We start from the raw sequence: 18,727 nt of genomic DNA, 5'->3' as shown, positions 1-18,727 counted from the left end.
AGGTAATAATACATACTAAAATAACGAACAGAAAGAAGTTAAAAAGGAAAAGAAAATGGTTAAACATACCTAAAAACTGCTTGGAGTCTAGTTTAGACGTTGTCACAGCACAGGATGCAAGTCCCGAGCACAAATCACAAGTACGAGGATCACAACCGCACATCACACTTGTTATACTCAATAGCACTCTATTGGGTTGCTCGTAATAGCAACTCCTAAGGGTATTAGCTATTTGTACTCCTCAAAGTCTTAACATAATTTTGTACGTTACCACTCAAAGTCCTCATTTGGAAAAATGCTATTTATAGAAATCTACGGTTCTGGATAATTGTAGGCTGGGAGACTGTAATTCAGTTACTGTGGTGTGGTTGGCTTTGCCTGTATGTAAGTTCTGATTGATGCTCGATGATTCCTCTAAAAACATTACTTTTTTTCCTGGAGGAAGAGGGAAATTCCCTTCGGATTCTCTTTGGGTACCATTCTTGCTTTTGAATTTCTTTTGACATCGTTCCAAAGAGTTATATGGTGCACACCAATAAGGCACCTTTTCCCCTTTCTCAAACTGAGCCGGAACTACTTATTTTGCAGCACATCATTCAGCGAGGACACTAGCATCTGAATCTTTCTTTTCCTTTTCTACTCCTCTTTCATTTTCCTTTTTATGGTCTTCTGAACCATAGTAGAGATCATAAGCCATTTCCAGCGTTGTGGCTACAGTGTTTCTTAGAGAAAAGCATTACCTGGTATCCTGGTTTGTAATTATGTGCTTAAAAACGGAATAAAGTCTTAAATATTCCTTTTAATTTTTCTTGCAAGAAATGCTGTTGGTTTAGTATTTAACATTGATTACTAAGCGCCTTAAGTCCAAAGTACATTATGATAAAGCGATTACATTTTGGACGGAATAGTTTTTGAATGGTAAATTATATAAGCAATTACTGAGCATTTGTAAGATATTTCCTACAAAATGACGTTTCTTGTAAGGTCTTTCTATAAAATGTATAACTTTCAAGAAAATGTGTCAGTATTTTACCCAACTCCTGTAATTTAAAGGGTTGAAGTCAATGCAATTGAGTATTTTGCTACTAGATGTTACAAAACGATGCAATATAAATACATTTTTACAATCTTTCTGTGTTTAGGGTATAAAGTGACCGAGTGTGATTAAATTCTATATATCATATAAAATATTTTTATTTATATCATAATCGTAATTTTATAGGAATATTATTTTGATTAGGAATTTGTACAGAATTAAAATATAACAGTTATTATTCTTGGATCAAAATGTATAGAAAAATTATATTAGAAAGGTATTAAATTTCGCTTAATTTTAAATTATATTAAATAATTCAAAAATAATGAACACTTACAGTACTTTATTTATCAGAATTTGATTTTAAAAATTGGGTAAATGGGGGGGGGTGGGGGGGGGGGGGGGTGGGGGGGGGGGGGGGTGGGGGGGGGGGGGGGTGGGGGGGGGGGGGGGTGGGGGGGGGGGGGGGTGGGGGGGGGGGATTTACTCGTTTTCGTCCTTATTGCCCATCTATGTTACAGTCACGTTATTGTGCACCAATTACTTCATTCAAATGAATAAATTATTAGGCAAATCCTTCAACTTTGTCAATCTTGATTTATTCGTTGTAAAAGTTAAGATGTGTGAAATTTAGATCACTTTTTCTACAAATTTTTTTCTTAAAATTAATGTCAAACTTGAAAGGTTTAGTGTACAACTTGAATTAAATAATTGGTTGATACATATGCTACTGACATTTTGATTCCATAAAACACACGTTTTGGCTTTGTGAAAACGAAATAAATAAAATATTGCTAATTTTTTAATAATGAATAAATATTGAAAATTAATTAAATAACAATAAACACTTGTTGAATAAATTATGAAAACTAAATTCAATCCATTCCCTAAGAAATCCTACTTGTTTGTCCACTTGCAAGTTTTTAATTATTCATATAGAATAATTTTCTACGTTGTAATGTAAAATTGATATTCAAATAAAATATGCTTTAAACTTATAACTGCAAGTCCTTGATCCTCAGTTCTTGCAGGATTCGTCTGATCTAAAACGTAAAATACCCAAGTTAATTATTTCAAAAATATTAAAGTTACTAACTCTTTCCAAACTTTTAAGTTTATTATTAACGATGGAAGGTTTGAAAGCTTTACAGGATTTCGGACATTTAACATCATTACAGGTTTTAAAAGGTATAACACGACGTTTCGAGGATTGGAATCTATCCTCTTCGTCAGGTGGGGGAGGTATTAATACATACAAAAATAAAGAACATAAATTAGTAAAGAAGGAAAAGAAAAAGGCAACGGTAGGATACTAGCCTGTGCTAGTGTGATATGTGATTGTGATCCTCGTACTTGTGATTTGCGCTCGAGACTTGCATCCTGTGTAGTGACAACGCCTGTACTGAACTCCAAGCTTTTGTGTGTGTTTGAACCCTTTTATACCAAATTTTTACATTCTATATTTACAAAAATTGATAAAGGAAATTTAGGGCCTTTTAGGCATTACCTGTGTTGAGTTTCTTATATAGATTAAAGTTAACAAAAAAAGGAAGAGAAAACAAAAATACCATTGTACAGGGTGGTTATAAATTATTGTACACATTTTAAGATTGAATAAATAAATAGCCAATCAACTTAAAAACATAGGATTTGTTTTATTAAATTGTAAATTTAAAACAGTTTTATATACTGAATGAAAATTAATAATTGTACACATTACAATAATTATAAAAAGTAGTTATAAAAAGAAAGTAAAAATGTCACTTAAACTGTGGGTGTAAGGTATGATTCTTCTTAATGACTTGTGTTGTGACATAGTCAGCTGGTCAACAATGGATCTTTCCACACCAGCTGTTAATTGCAGTTGACTAAACAAACACTAAACTAACCTCAGTATCAAAATGGCTAGTGTGCAAGAAAAAGCAAGGTGTGTTCTTTGGTTTCATGAAAGCAGATCTGTAATAACTGTTCAAAGAAGGTTTCGTTTAGATTATGGCCGCAATCCTCCGAGTAACAATTCTATAAAACGCTGGTATAGGCAGTTTGAACAGACGGTGCTGGTAGACCTCCAGTTTCTGAAGCTATTGTTGATCAAGTAAGAGAATTGTTACGAGGAGCCCTGGTAAGTCTACTCGGCGTGCAAGTTTGGAATTAGGATTACCTCGATCAACAGTCTTAAAAATTTTGCACAAACACCTTAAGCTCCATCCATACAAAATTCAGTTATAACATGAACTAAAACCTAACGATAAACCTCGACGCTACGATTTTGCTGTTAGATTACTTGACCTCGAAGAACAAACAATAAACATTGGAGAAAGCAATTTCTTGATAATAATTTTTTCTGATGAAGCAACCTTTCATGTTTCTGGTAAGGTGAATAGACACAATTGTAGGATTTGGGGTACTGAAAATCCTCATAATGTTTGAGAACAAAAAAGAGACAGCCCTAAAATAAACGTTTGGTGTGCATTGGCTATAGATGAAGTGATAGGACCCTTTTTCTTCGCAGAACCGACAGTCACTAAAGAGGTATACTTCGACATGCTTGAACTTTTTGCAATACCGCAAATTGAGCATAGACAACCAAATGTTTACTGGCAGCAAGATGGTGCCCCTCCACACTAGGGTAAGATAGTACGTGACTACCTAAATGACACGTTTCCTGGTCGTTGGATTGGACGGGATGGTCCAATTCCTTGGCCTCCACGTTCCCCAGACATTACACTCTTAGACTTGTTTTGTGGGGCTATGTCAAGGACAGAGTCTTCGCCAAAAAAGCTCAAGATATTGAGGAACTCAAGAATAGAGTTCGAGAGGTTATTGGAAGCATAACTCCAGCAATGCTCAGAAACACATGGTGTGAGGTTGAATTTAGACTACAAACTTTGCGTGCAAACCTCGGAGAGCACGTGGAATTAGTTTAGTTTCCTTGTAAAAGTATGAGTAACAGTAATCTTTTTGTCCTTCATTGGTAATAAAACTGTTTTAAATTTGCTATTTAATAAAACAATTTCCATGTTTTTAAGTTGATTGGTTATTTATTTATTCAATCTTAAAATGTGTACAATAATTTATAACCACCCTGTATTATTAACGATATAAACGACATGTTTTACTCTATTTGCATAAAATTAATAATTGTTTAAAAAATATTGAAATTAATTTTTTCTAATATGCATAAAGATTGCAAGCTATATCTAGTCATCCTTCAAAATTATTTACCTAATTTTGAATAATAAAAAGAAACCGAACACTATTTCTATGAATAATTTCTTTAATCTTAAAAAATATTTAGCGAAAGAGTTTTTAATATTTCCTGGCATTTATTACACATACGAAGCGCTAAAAAGTTGTGGTAAAAAGTTATAAGCTGGGGTATAATATGTATTATTCGGTTATAGGACAATAAATAATTAATAATTAATAGTAGTTTTAAACAATTTCCCTGTAATCCCAAAAACGTATGTTGTGAAATGTATTTTTAGCCTACATCTCTCTTTTTACCATGGTACAGATTAAACAAACTGTAACTAATATTATAACACTCGTACCTATAACTAATTTTACGAAAGAGTCAAAATTCTCAAAATTGATTTCAACCACTTTCTCACGTTTGATTTTCCCTTATAAGCGTTTTAAAATACGTCATGGTTGGGTAATAATTAACGTTAAGTCTCCAGGTTAACACTTCGGGTAATATATTGACGCCGTCATATATACAAGCAGGCAAGAACAATCACCAATCAATTAACATTTCAAAGGTTAAAGCACCCATAGAGTTTAGCAGTGTATGTGTTTTTCAATTTGAATACAACTAAAATTATGAACTCTTTCAGAAAGGAATTGAATTATCTTAACTAATCTTCAAAGTGGATTATTTCGTCGGTTAATCCAAATTTTGTTACAAGGTTATAATACAAATATTGAAGGTCTTGACAGGAATTGAAATAATTATATTTAATAGATAAAAATAAACATGTAGTTTTCTTTGAATATGGCTTCTAACTGAAGAGGGCCGATTTGAAAGGAAACCAGGATTTTGGACATTTACCATCATTATGTGTCAAGAGAATAGAAGAAGTAATGTGGTTTGTAATGTGGTAACTGGTCGAAAGTGGCCGTTATATGCGCAAACCCATCCTTAAACCAATTAGGTGAAAAATGTGGCAGCTGCTGTAAGTGCTTTATGCCAAGGCCACTGCAGTCCGCATTACGGACTGGGAGGCATTGTGGGTGGGTGGGGGTGTGGAGTGGGTGGGCAACCTACCGCCCCACCAACGTAGTTAATGTTGAGGGAGGGCTATCTGCTGTTGTTAGTTAGTTAGTTAGTTACTTTCTAATTGCTTTCTGATCTAATGCACGCTTGTTGGACTAAACCTGGGCAAGATCCAATTACAGCGTGTAATTTTCTGAGTCTATTTCTGTCATAGACGTCATAGATCATAATCGGATCCTATGAGAGGTGCCAGGTGGGCGCCTGTGTCGTTGAAATGTGTTGAGGGAGTTTTATGGGGCAACTGATTATTTTATATTACTCTATTAGCTGAGCGTTAGCGAAGCTTATTACTTGAGGGGCTGTAAAGTTTAATTTCCGCATGTCTATATGCACGATTTCGAGAGAACGATCTCATCTACACAGTTAATATTTTGAGCGAAGTTTCGTTTCTGCATAATCAACATCGAGTTAGATGATGATGCATGTCACTCCATTGGAATTTTCTGAGCGTTAGCAAACGTTTCTACACTTTTGTTATTGGTAAATATGTTGGCAACGATAAAATCGAAGAATAGATAAATATGTAAAACACCGAGTGCAATAATAAGACATTTTGCAATATGTGGCCCAATGAAATGAGCTATACACATAAAATTTTGCAAGTAATCTCATAGAAACCTGTTATGTGGTACGTAATGTGGCGTTCCCCTACTCTGTAAGTAGAAGGGGTTAACGAGGGAAACTGCTAATCTTACTGAACGAGTTTTCGAAATATTAACACTTTCACTACTGAAAATATTTTGTTACACTGACGTAGGAAGCATTACGGTGCCATTTACCAATATGTAAAGCGATGTTTTATTAAATGTATGAAGGAAGCAGGATGTTCCCGAACATTTTCCATCGTTCAGTGACACAAGAAACCTGTCACTATTAATCACTGGTACTACGTTTCGAGAACTGCAATCTGACCTCTTCCTCAGTTGGATAATTAACCTAACACATAGCTACAGTCTACAAACTATTCATACTACATTGATGTGGCACACATATAAGTATGGAATAACAACAAATATTGTGTGTGCCAACACCATGCACAATATTTCTAAAACATAAACTTAATTAAAAAACCGCTATTAATCCGAAATAAAAAAAACAGCTCACAATAATGTACGCACTGAACGACCAACCACTGAGAACTGAACGGAGGCTAATAATAAATGGCGATTGTCACGGCAGAAAAAAGATGGCGCGTAACAGGAATGAGGCGTGGGCCTTTTCATCAATGGTTCATGCTACATGAACTTGTCATAACCATATTCTGACTTCGACTTGGTTTATCATAAATATCTAATCTGTTTGATACCTATACGAAAAGGTTTCCTTTTCAGAATTGGGAAACAAAACGGCTTAATTTCGACTTATGGTTGACTGGTCGATTGGTCCTTTTATTTAATTTCTGTAGCCTCGATTAATTTCCTTTCAAAGAAATTCATACGATAACGCAGTCTCGCCTATGTATTCTCTGTCACAACTAAATTGTATACTGTCAACAATTCCTGTATACTCTTGTATGGCACTATTTTGTTTTGTTATGAAATTTTATCTAAGAGTGTTGTGTTTTTTTAAAGCTGTTCTAATATGGTTCTTTTTACCTACTCTCCTAATTTTTCAAAGAATGATAATAGATTAGATTTTTAAGGTAATTATTATTAAGTATTGGTTCACGTAAACTCTTTGCTAAAACAAAAGTTAATTACGTAAACATTTTTCTTATTTTACGTAGAATATACTAGTATAATTTCTCTTTGCTTTTATATCCACGAAAGAGCAATTTGCTGTCTTAGACCGCAAACCGGTATCGTTCATGTTTTCCCGACAATTATGCAAAAATGTGAATGTAAGCCATTGTTGGACCCTATTATAAGTGATATTGCGGAGAAAGTGTAAATTGTGTAATTTACGACACGACAAGTCTCAAAGTTGGCACGACTCACAGCAGCAATCTACAGTAAAAGCTTGAGGCGATTGCAGTCCTGGATTGTGCTAATGGTGGAGGTTTCACTCCTGGCTTAATCCAAATAATGCTTGAACAAGTATTGTTCTTTCTTTAATACTGGACTACTGTTTGATACGTTTGGAAGATTTTATTTTAAAATCTGCCTCTTGTGGTTACAATGATGACAGAAATTCTCCATAGCCATATATTTACAGATCAAGACCATAAATTCGTTCTAGATATCCTAAATTTATAAATGGAGAATTATTTAATGTACAACAAAGAAAATATTCTATCCAGAGAGATGTCCAAGGAAACTATTTAAATTAGTGTCATCATATTTTATGAACAGGTTTGGTCAGAATTGGAGTTTCCATTTTTGACTCTCAAAGCTTTAACACTTAATCGTCTTCCATATGGTTCAAAAGCTTTTTTTAAATGAACCACGTTGTGAAATCTTTTGAAATATTTAACCATTTAAAACTGGGAAACCAAAATTATCGGATCTATGTTCACTCGAAGAAAATGTGTTATCTTTACTCCCTTAACACACTCTGAAGTTTTGTATAGGTAAAGAAACATCATGTATACTTAGTAATAGAGGATTTCACTGTTGCGGAATGGATGTCATGCATTTCCTAAGCTCCAGTGGAGTTTCTTCTTCTCGTAGAACCTAGAGTGCACTAGTGTTGACGAGAAGGTTGTGCCAGATGGCAGTAGCCGTTCGCTGGTAATTCTGATCATTGCCTCTAGAGTAATAACAGGAGTATTTCTTCTTCTAGTAGAACCTAGAGTGCGCTAGTGTTGAACCAGAAGGTTGTGCCAGAAGGCAGTAGCCGTTTGCTGGTAATTCTGATCATTTGCCTCTAGAGTAATAACAGGAGTATTTCTTCAATACATTAATTATAAATCTGTCCTACAGTGCGCTAGTGTTAACGAGAAGGTTGTGCCAGATGGCAGTAGCCGTTTGCTGGTAATTCTGATCATTGCCTCTAGAGTAATAACAGGAGTATTTCTTCTTCTCGTAGAACCTTGAGTGCGCTAGTGTTGACCAGAAGATTGTGCCAGAAGGCAATAGAGTTTCGCTGTTAATTCTGATCATTTGCCTCTAGAATAACAACAGGAGTACTTCTTCCTCTCGTAGAACCTAGAGTGCGCTAGTGTTGACCAGAAGGTAGTAGCGGTTCGCATGTTATTCTGGCTCATTGCCTCTAGAATTACAACAGCACTATTTCGTCTTCTCTTCATACGAAATATGTATTTTCCAGGGCCGAATAATATGATCTGTTCAGACTATATCAATATCTTGTAGTTTTAAAATATCTAGTAGAAGTTTTCCGATCTAGTATTTTATCTTCGTCTGTTGATAAAACGTAATGAAAGTTAAAAACGAATAAAATCATAATCAGTGACATGTTACTTGATTTGATAACGTTTGTGCATGGTTGATTTTATATTTTATTTTTTTTCTAAGGAGTTAATTTTGTCTTGCTGTATCAAAATGAAAAGGTTTATTTTGCCATGAAACCCAAATCGTTTGATATATTAAAATTACAAAGAATTGAAAGTACCCAGTAATAAAAAAATAATACATCTTTGTAAAAATCTTGTGTACGTATAATCAGACATATTGTTGAAGTCATCGATTGTTAACATTGTTATTTAATCGTCATACTTTATTCCCCTTACAGCGTTAGTTTTCTATCTTACAATGCATTTATTCCTTTTCTAAATTCAGTCACTCATCAAAACGTGTTCTGTTGCAGCCTAACGGTCGATTGTACGAGAGCTTCAGTGTCTTTTGCCCTCTCGACCGACTGGAATGTCTGGAACTGCTGGAGAAGGAAGATGTGCTGATCGACTGGAATCAGCCAATATTCCTCAACTTCACCCACAGCGACATCATGGACCGCCTGGAGGAGTTCTACCAGAACATCGGCACTATGGAGAAGGTGCAGGGAGACATATATGTGTGCAGCGACACCCCCTCGGACCAACAGCTCGCCGAGTGAGTAGACACTGAAATTAAAGCCGTGCAGACTTTTCCCTCGACCTTCTAAAGGCATTTTAATGTAATAATTATATTTAGGTTCTAAAACTTGGGTATTAGGGTACTAGAGGTGATAATTTTTCCCTGGAATTAGCTCTCATATAAAAAACAGAACACGCGTTATTTAAATTTATCCACAACCTTGTTTCTTCACTTGTAGAACTGATGTGTTGACCCCAAGGGATCAATCCTCAGCCCTTTGCTGTTTTTATGAATACGAATGAGATTGGTTCATTGCTGCTGCACGTACAACTCGTACAGTTTGCGGGTGACACAACTGTCAAAGGTGTTGAACTTGTTGTTGTTTAACTTGTCAATTGTTAAAAAAAGGGGTTGCTTCTTCAAGAAAAATTCTTGAAATGCAAACCTTCAATGAATTAAAAATTGCGTTGAACGCTTTATTGAAAGTGTGTAATTTGAACAAGAATACAAACGAATAAAATTTAAGTTTGATACATATTTTTACGTTAATGAGAATGGTCCAGCTATCCTAGTTAACGGTTCTAACCTTAAGAAAAGTGAATCAGTGGCGTTCCTTAAAACCTGGATCGAGATTTGACAAGGGCTGACATGTTGACAGCTAAAGTGTCGCCTGAAGAATCTTCCAAAATGTTTTCCAAGGTAAATTTTCTTCATTTCTTATTACGGTGTCATATATCTTCACTTGGCCTGTGGGGATATCCAATCGAACACTGAATTTTACGATAATTTAAACTTAAATAAAAAGTTGGAATAACTCCATGTCTGAATTACAAAGATACGTGCAACCAACATTTTATCTAGTTCAGACTGTTAATATTCCCTTTCCTCTGCATGAACAAACGAAGTAATGTAAGGGGAAGAGAAATACAAAGCCGATATACGAGAGGCAGGGACAACTTATCAAATACAGTAATAGCGAATATTAGTGTAAGTGCGTCTCCCTTCAAAGGCAGGCCCTGTATGTGTTAACAGCCTTAGGCCATTTGTAGTGGAATGTTAAAGTCGAAGTCCTTAGTTTTTCACAATTTTAAAACCCAGCGAGGCATAACGCGGGTAATTTTGAAAAAGAATTAGGCTTATATTTATCACAGGTACTGAAGAATATTCATGAAGAATATCAGTACAATCGGTTGCGTAGTTTGTGCGGGACAGCAAAATAAACCAACAAAAGCACTTTCGCATTCATAATATTATTAGGATTAGGAGTACTTTCTGATTAAACGGAGGCCACCGATAATAAACGTGATTAAGCAACTTTGGGTGGGCAGTTACACAATTAATACCAACGTTTAGGTTAGGTTAGGTTAGGTTAAGTTAGGTTAGGTTAGTAAACATAAATCGCCTAACCACATCAGCCGCAGCGTGCTTTAGAAAAGGTAGCTTCCATTTAATCAGAAAATACCGGATTAGGATATTACATTTACTATGTTGCTACTCCACAAAACTATAAAAGACTCCTTGTTGTTGTAGGCTCGTGCCACCCGAGGAAGTGAAGATCGAGGAGTTACGTAAAGAACACGCGCAAGCCATCCACGAGTTGTACCCCGCCAACGACATGGAGGCAGTGGAGGTGTTCGAGCGGCTCATCACGGCACTCCCGGCTTTCGGCGTGTTCTCTTCGGGGGAGCTGGCGGCCTGGATGGTGCAGTCCTACTACGGTGCGATGTTCTCGATGCAGACTCGGCCCGAGTACAGGCGCAAGGGGTACGGCATCCACTTGGCCAAGTGTCTCACGCAAATCGTCCGCTCCAGGGGGTACATTCCTTTCGTCGTCATTCGTCCGGAGAACGATGCTTCGCAGAGTCTCTACCACAAGCTAGGATTTAAGAAGAACTACCAGACAGTGCGCGCCATCTTGCGGCCTCACGAGAGGGCTTCCACCGACGATTGAGAATGTTCGGTCACGATTGTATCTCATCTATCGCTTCCACCTGCCTGCTCCACTTATTTATCTCTATATCTATTCCAGTAAACGTAGGCTCGTAGGGCTCTGTGCACGGGAAGCCTGTGATAACGACGCTTTCGTGCTTTGGACGATTGTACTCACCGGTTCCCTCTGGACGTGGTCCTTCACGCAGTGCCTAAACTTAGTCTTCGGTCCATCCAGAGAACTCGAGAAGGCTAACAATCGCAAAATTGGTCCAGAACTGATCGTAACCGAGTTGTAGAGTAATGATTGACGGACGGCTCAGAGGTTTCCTTTTTTAGACCGTTGTTTCTTGCGTGACTCGCGAAGAAATCTGGAATCATTACTATCACAACAGACCGATTTTTAAATTTAAGTTATGCCGTCGTAGCCTTATCAACTTCCTGCCTGAGTTGATCAGAGGTGGGGGTTCCATTCTAAATCGCTTCGATCTCAATGTATTGTTTCAAAAAGTCTGGACACTTCGGTGCGTTTTGAACTTTTGAAGCGTTGTGGGGTTAATTTCAATCTAATGGTGCTGAATGTATTAACAAGATTACTGTAAAGAAACCGTTCTCTTATCGTAGCGTCCAAATCATTCCCGAGGGATGAACATTGCAGAGATGATTTTCCCGTTTTCCCCCGCTAGCGATTGGGAAGTTCGGTAAGTACGAGCGTCCACTGCCCGCAACCACGACCCCTGCACAGACGCCAGTAGCGGTAGCTCATCTTCGTCCGGGGGGTGGGTCGAAGGCCTTGGAAGTGCCACAACGATAGACGCAGACCGGAGTTGATTTGACCTAGTTAGTCTCGCACCAATCGGCCCGGGAGCGTTGAAAATCTGTGATATTCTCATTTAAGCCTCAGGACTATTTTTTATTTGATTTGTGTTACGCAAGTGATGAAATTTTGTACTCGTTTCTAGAACCAATTAGAATCTTGAGGACCTCGTTTATAGATGTACATAACTCCCAAGCGGAAATGTTCGGTGTTAGAATCTGTCTAGAGCCCCTGAGGTTTAAATCTGTATGCAAATCAAAAGCGCTGAGCCCGCCTTTGAACGTTTGTAAATATGTGTAATTTAAGAAATGGCAGCCCCGGCCGGTTGGTGCTTGCGTCATCCACAGAAGAAATAACCGAGCGTCAATTTTAGTGAAATATTTTTGTATTATTTTCTATTTTCATTATAGTCGTTGTTATAATTTTTATAAATAAACCGACGAAGACAGAGGGGATTCGATGATATTTCAGTTTTGCCAAAATTATAGTTTTATACCTCTCAAATGCACGATTCGTGGCCAATGGAAGTATTCAACAATGCTCATGACACATTTTGTACAGTTTTATAACACGAAACCGATGGCACCGAATCGTCTGTTAGACGTGTGATGTTGCTATAATTTTGTTCTACGACCAGACGTGGGTTAGTTCTACTGTAAAACTTTTCCATCTCAACAATTCCACATCCTCATCCCGCCGTTCTGTTTGTACATTTTGGAAAACCATTGCGTTGTGGCACGGTTTATAGGATTTTGTACGCGTGAATTCCAAGAGATTGGTTACAGTGGTATTGTCGCAAACTTTTAATCTAATGAGTGGTTTTCTCGATGAGCATTTATTACCACATAAAGGTTCGTGCAATATTTGAAAATTTCGTGCTTTATGAAAATTTCCAGAATTTTTTTAAATACCGGCATTGTATATTCCATATATAACATAACCATCAGGATTTATATTTTTACGTATTTATGTATACAGTTAATTTTAACAGTATTTGTATTCTTCAGTACTTACCAGCGTTATTTAAGAAGTTGGTGTGGCCACATGGGTGCATGATTTTTTAAACCATCTTTTCCCCTTCCCACGTCAAGCAGATAGTGTCAGCGTGGTAGTAAACATCAGCGGGAATTTTAGTTTTGATATGGTAAAGAGAAAAAAAATCCTGACGTATCATTTCTAAAACAAAAGGAGAGTCCAACCAAATTATTCAGCAGCTGGTTTATCCATGTGATTTATAAAAAATGCACCGAGAAAATTGTGTGTTCATTAACTCTTAATTAATAAATTTATTCTTCCAAATTGGAGTTTCCCCCTCCCTCCTGAAAATTACAAAAGTATATCCCATATTATAAAAAAAACACGCTCCTTTTTCCACTGATAACTATCGACCTATCTCAATCTGTCCAAGCTTGAGCAAAATTTAAAAAAATGAAATCTTTCTTTACAAGAATGCTTTGCTTTGTCACCAAACACAATCAGTTCTCTGAGGACCAAGTTGGCTTCAGAAAGATGAAATCGACGGTAGATGCAGTTGTGAGTCTTGTCAAAATTATTGTTCTGGGGTTAGAATGTCGGAATTCCACTTTCAGTTTATTTCTCGATCTATTCAAGGTATGCCACTGTGTTGGCCATAATACACTGCTGGACAATCTGAAATCGCACTGCATTCATTGCCTGCCCCTGCAGAGGCTTAGTTAATTTCTAAGTTACAGAAGATATGTTGTTCAAATTCCAAATCAAATTTGAAGCCTAATTGAAATTATGGTGTCCCTCAAAGTTCCATTCTCAGCCCTATTCTTTTTCTGGTCTATCTAAATGACATTGAGTCATCGCTTATCTCGTGCAATATGCCGATGATACGAGTCAGTGGAAAATCAAAGTAAGCTTTGGAGCAACATACTTTCGTTGACTTGAACAACTTATATACGTTAGAAAATTTACAACGAAAAAATTCGTTACATGCTGCAATATGTATAACGCAACGTTTCTACATTGCGTTATAACGTAGTTTTGTACATTTTGTAACGATGGCAAATATCCGAAATTCTATTACTAGATTGTTAACAGAATTTATATCAAGTGATTCATTAAAAAATCTGGGGTTGTAAGACACAGTAGCAGCATAACATATAGGCCCATAATATTTATCATGATCTGTACGTGAGATAAGCTGTCTCTTCGGCCAACCCAACTCTTTAAATGACGCTACTACAATATTCATGGAAACGTGACTTAATATATGGAAACCTTTTTATATCGAACAGGTTAACTCATTAAATAGTAGTTAATAATTATCAAACTGATGGAAAAATGCTCTTGATTCCCCTGGCAGTACTCGTTGTTGAACGAGCGTACAGAATCTCTCAGAAATTGAGAGATCTGGGTACACGCCCTCAGGGGACAATAATTAATTCCCCATCAAGTTGTATAAAAATTAAATTCACTTATGGCAGTTATACTAATTTTATTATTAAGAATTCATTTAAACTAACTTGATTCGTTCGAAGCATACGAATATAAAATTGTTGATGTTTTTATCCATGAAATCCGTTCAACATTAGTAACTCAATATAGTTTTCGTATCACGTAATACACTTTTCATATCGTCTTAAAAAGCCCTAATCAATTTCAAACGCAAAATCAAGTTCTTGCAGTTAATTGTTCACCTAATTAAATACGATGGCCTAGTCTATTTGTTGCTCAATATACGAATTAATTACAAGAATAACGATCGTACTTACACAAAGCAAATGCCAAAATGCACAATCAGAATCTCATGTTAGTTTTATCGAATCTTCTGCAACATATATGGGAGCATAACCCACGCATCATTCTAGCCTAGACACCTTCAACTCCGTACACAATGCATTCTTAGCTCACTTGAGAAGGAGGTGCCCTATAGCAGCTGGCTCGTAGGTTCAATATGCTTACGGCCGACAGAACATTCCTCAGTCTGGTGGATCAGTATCCGAGGGTGTGTCCGAGTCTTAAGTAGGTTTTTTATCTTTTCATAATCAATTCATAGATGTTATCCCGTTTTCGACAGTCCAGGAGAAATGGTGGCATCCGACGTGACCAGATAGATAGGAGGATTATCTGATAAAGAAGTTCCAAGAAAGGTTTAATAGACTTGTGTGTATCTTTGTTTTGATTCCTAGAAATACGTTGTGTTTTATATATGGCTTTGACAACAGTTTTTTACAAGTTTGGTCACACTTGTTAGTGCACATTGTAAAATTTTGTTTACAACCGTTCATCATAGGTTTTATCCTTCACATTGTTATTAAAGAAAACTTAAATGAAAGACGCGTTTTCATATTCATCCATAAAGGGTACAAAATGTGCTTTTTTGAATACAATACCGAATATCTTAGTTATTTTAGTAATGTATACAACGTTATGATTGTGTAATTAAAAAATATTGAAATTAATGACCATACAGGAATTTTCTTTATTGCTAACATTAAGAAATAAAGGATATTAGTGTTAATTAAAGCATCATTTATTGACAATGCCACACATGCCATTGCATGTGCCATACGTGAGTGGGCTGTTAGACGTATTCTCTCGTATTTTTTTCTTAATTTGGTAGAATTATTTTATAGCTGTGGACGTGTGTAAACAAAATTTTACAAACAAAACTTACCTATTACATTTTACTTATTAGTGTACCTAGGTTTATTTTTGTAATGCAGTAAAATATTTGTTGTTATTGTTATTATTATTTTCATTAAAAATGATTCTACTGAGTACGATTACTGCTATATAAGGTATAGTGTATTATCGAATTGTTTGAATTTGAATTGTTTCTTCCTCTCAAGCTGCAATTAGAGGTTTTTCCTGGAATACCATTTTTTATATTATTAGCAATCTAAATATTGTATTCTAATTTTACTACCGCATGTATTTTATAACTGTTTAGTAATTACAAATAAAAGAGGGAAGGTCGTATTTTTTCTATCAAATACGTATTTATGGTTTTAAAGTTTTCAAAAAAGAGCGAGATGTTCTCGTTTTAAATTTAGTTAAAACACATTACTGGAATAGTTGGCACTCTTGGTTTTGTTTTGCAGTTCGTACCTAAGTAATATTTCTGTATTGTTTGTAAATCGCCTTCATTATTTTTCAGTTTAGTACAGATTTAGTTAAATTGACAAATATAATAAACAAACAATTTAATTTATCGATAATTTACAAAGCTAAGGAAGACTTTCAGAGTTTGCATTTCTATTTACCATACATTGTATGAAAATAATATTTGTCCTGCAGATACCAAGGGTTTGAAAGCATTATATAGCTTTTGGCTACAATACGAGTCATAGTGTATATCTTAATTACTTAAAAATAAATTAAATTAAAAATATTGTTTACTATTGAAAGTTAATTCAAAGCTTACATTTTCAATAATGTTACAACATTAATTTAAATGTGATACAAGACACTAAAAAGAAATAACGGTATTGTTCATCTTAATTTGTAAACAAACTAAAATTGCCACTAAATTGGTTTAGTCCAAAGTAAAATAACTTTAAATTAAGACTAATTTTTACTAATATTTTATTGTTGTTTAGGGGGCATATTGTCTACAATCTGAAATATCATCCATATAGAACTTCAAACTGTTGTAAGGTTTTACTAAAAATTGTTTTTACTTATTACGTATTTTACACCCCCTTCACTCAATTTAAATTTATTTTAAAATTCATAAAAACAAACTTAGTGTCAAGATGCTAATACTAAACTGTGTTAAAGTTTTTCCCTGTCAAAATTATCGTTACGTCATTGTATAACACTTCCTAAACAAAGTGGTGGCAAACATTTCTGTGTTAACAACACAGGATTATAGTAATTTTTAATTAACTATATGGATAATCCCACCTCCGTGTGGTTTTGTGGCAGAAGTACTTAAATATTAACATTTAAATGTATACAAAATCTGTAATTTTATAAAAGTAAAATAACAACGCTTTTCATAACTTTATTTTTATTGATTTGCCTATCCTCTTATATCAGATTTTGATTCAGTAATTGTTGTCGTAAATTAAAATTCCTTTGTTGTTATCTGCTAAGGCATGTGCGATTTATTTTGAAAATAATCCAAACCTAAAAGAGGGCCAACTGTTGTAATAGAAATGCTTCAATGACAAAATATTTTTGCCTCTTTTTTACTGTTGGTCGAAGTATATTTAGTCGATTCGATTGTTTAAAACTATCATTCACATTTACAATATTGTTTATTGTTAGCATCGCAGTCAGTTTCATTCAGTTATCACTGTTAGTCCATAAGATTACATTTATTCAGTACGTTGTAATAGTCCACCATAGCTTACATACAATTCAGTGTTAGTTTACGGTTTAAGTTGTTACACTAATCTGTATCTGTTGAAATGTCCAGAACGAAGTTCTCTTCAGTTTCCTTTCGTCCCTGTAAAGTTGTATGTCTGTATGTTGTGTTCACCTGGTACAGTCCACATATCAAGTCAAGTTAGACATCCTCTTGCAGAAGGTACCGTCATGTTGAGTGCAATGTAAGGTGTGTCTGTTGTTGAGAATGGAAGATTTAACACTGCCTCTCTAGAGAGGAATTAAATGCCTTGAAATGTCTCAGCGTTGTCTATTTTATCTGATCCTGTCTTCCTGTCTATTTTATATCATCCTTTTAGTGTTCATGACAAGAATCTGTACCGTACACGGTATCCAGCAAGAATAATTTCAACTTTTAAGACATAATTTTGATGTCAAATTTCATGAAACTGGCAAAGGAATGAATGACGTTCTAGATATAATAAAAAAACAAAGGGTGGTCCAGTAAAACCTGACACTTTTAAACAGCTGTTTCTCCACCTGTTATTATTGGAGAAACAGCTGTTATTATGTTTAGAGTCTTGATTGTTGCACAAATAAAAAAACACAGCTAATAGCATTTCAGTAATCATGGAGCAGTGGATAGTTCACAGTTCAAAAATTATTATTTGCACAATATATTACAGCAAATACATATCGTCAAGTGCAGTATGCACGTGTGACAAATCTGTACACATATAACATAACAATATTGTAATATACTTTGATCGGCTGCACATAAAATTAACAAACAAACGATTTATACAAATATTTCATTCAACTGTTATTATTTGCCTGAATCAAAGCTTGCACCACCTGTTGCTACAACTAACAATCAAAATAACATACCCAATTATATTATATCTTGTTACTACTATTATTATAACAAATAGTATCTAAACAAATGCCAACAACAGACTCCCAGCTCATACCAGATCCAAGTTTCATATATGACAACCATAATAATAAGTCTACATATTCAACGTACATTCACAAGCTAATAATGAGTATACATTAAACTGTATTAATACAAATAACAACAATATACATCTATATATTATAATAACAAGAATAAATAAACAAGTCAAACAAAATAACAGTTCATAGGAAGAACAATTTAATTAAACAGATAACATTATAAACAATGTCTAATTATAATAACAATACAAATAACATTTAGATAGACATATAACAAATAACAAACTGTAATAAATGTCATAACAAATTTTAGTGATTATAAGACGACAGAAAACGTGATTATAGTTCAACGTCGAGCTTTTGGTATCGAAGGTTTCTTTAAAAAGAATGAATGAGTCTGTAAAAACGTAAAGTAAAGATGTCTTATTTTACCAGGCAAAGTTAGGGCTAAGAAGCCCTCTCTAACATTTAACCTGGAGACCAACGGCTTAAAG

The 18,727-nt window shown here is 35.2% G+C and overlaps 1 protein-coding gene across 1 annotated transcript in view; it reads left to right on the top strand.

The window, feature by feature from the left end:
- LOC124353122 (glycine N-acyltransferase-like protein 2) overlaps positions 1 to 14,650 on the top strand; it is a 283,677-nt gene extending 269,027 nt beyond the window's left edge. The window contains exons 4-5 of the mRNA XM_046802963.1: positions 9,021 to 9,262; positions 10,757 to 14,650. Of these exons, the coding sequence (XP_046658919.1) occupies positions 9,021 to 9,262; positions 10,757 to 11,177 (663 nt within the window). The 3' untranslated portion in view covers positions 11,178 to 14,650. The remainder of the gene's footprint in view (positions 1 to 9,020; positions 9,263 to 10,756) is intronic.
- Positions 14,651 to 18,727: the final 4,077 nt, after the last annotated feature.

Source organism: Homalodisca vitripennis, chromosome 1 (genome assembly GCF_021130785.1).
Source record: "Homalodisca vitripennis isolate AUS2020 chromosome 1, UT_GWSS_2.1, whole genome shotgun sequence".
In the NCBI taxonomy this organism is placed as follows: Eukaryota; Metazoa; Arthropoda; class Insecta; order Hemiptera; family Cicadellidae; genus Homalodisca; species Homalodisca vitripennis.
The sequence above is the reverse complement of the archived record's forward strand: the minus strand, read 5'-3'. Positions and strand labels throughout refer to the sequence as shown.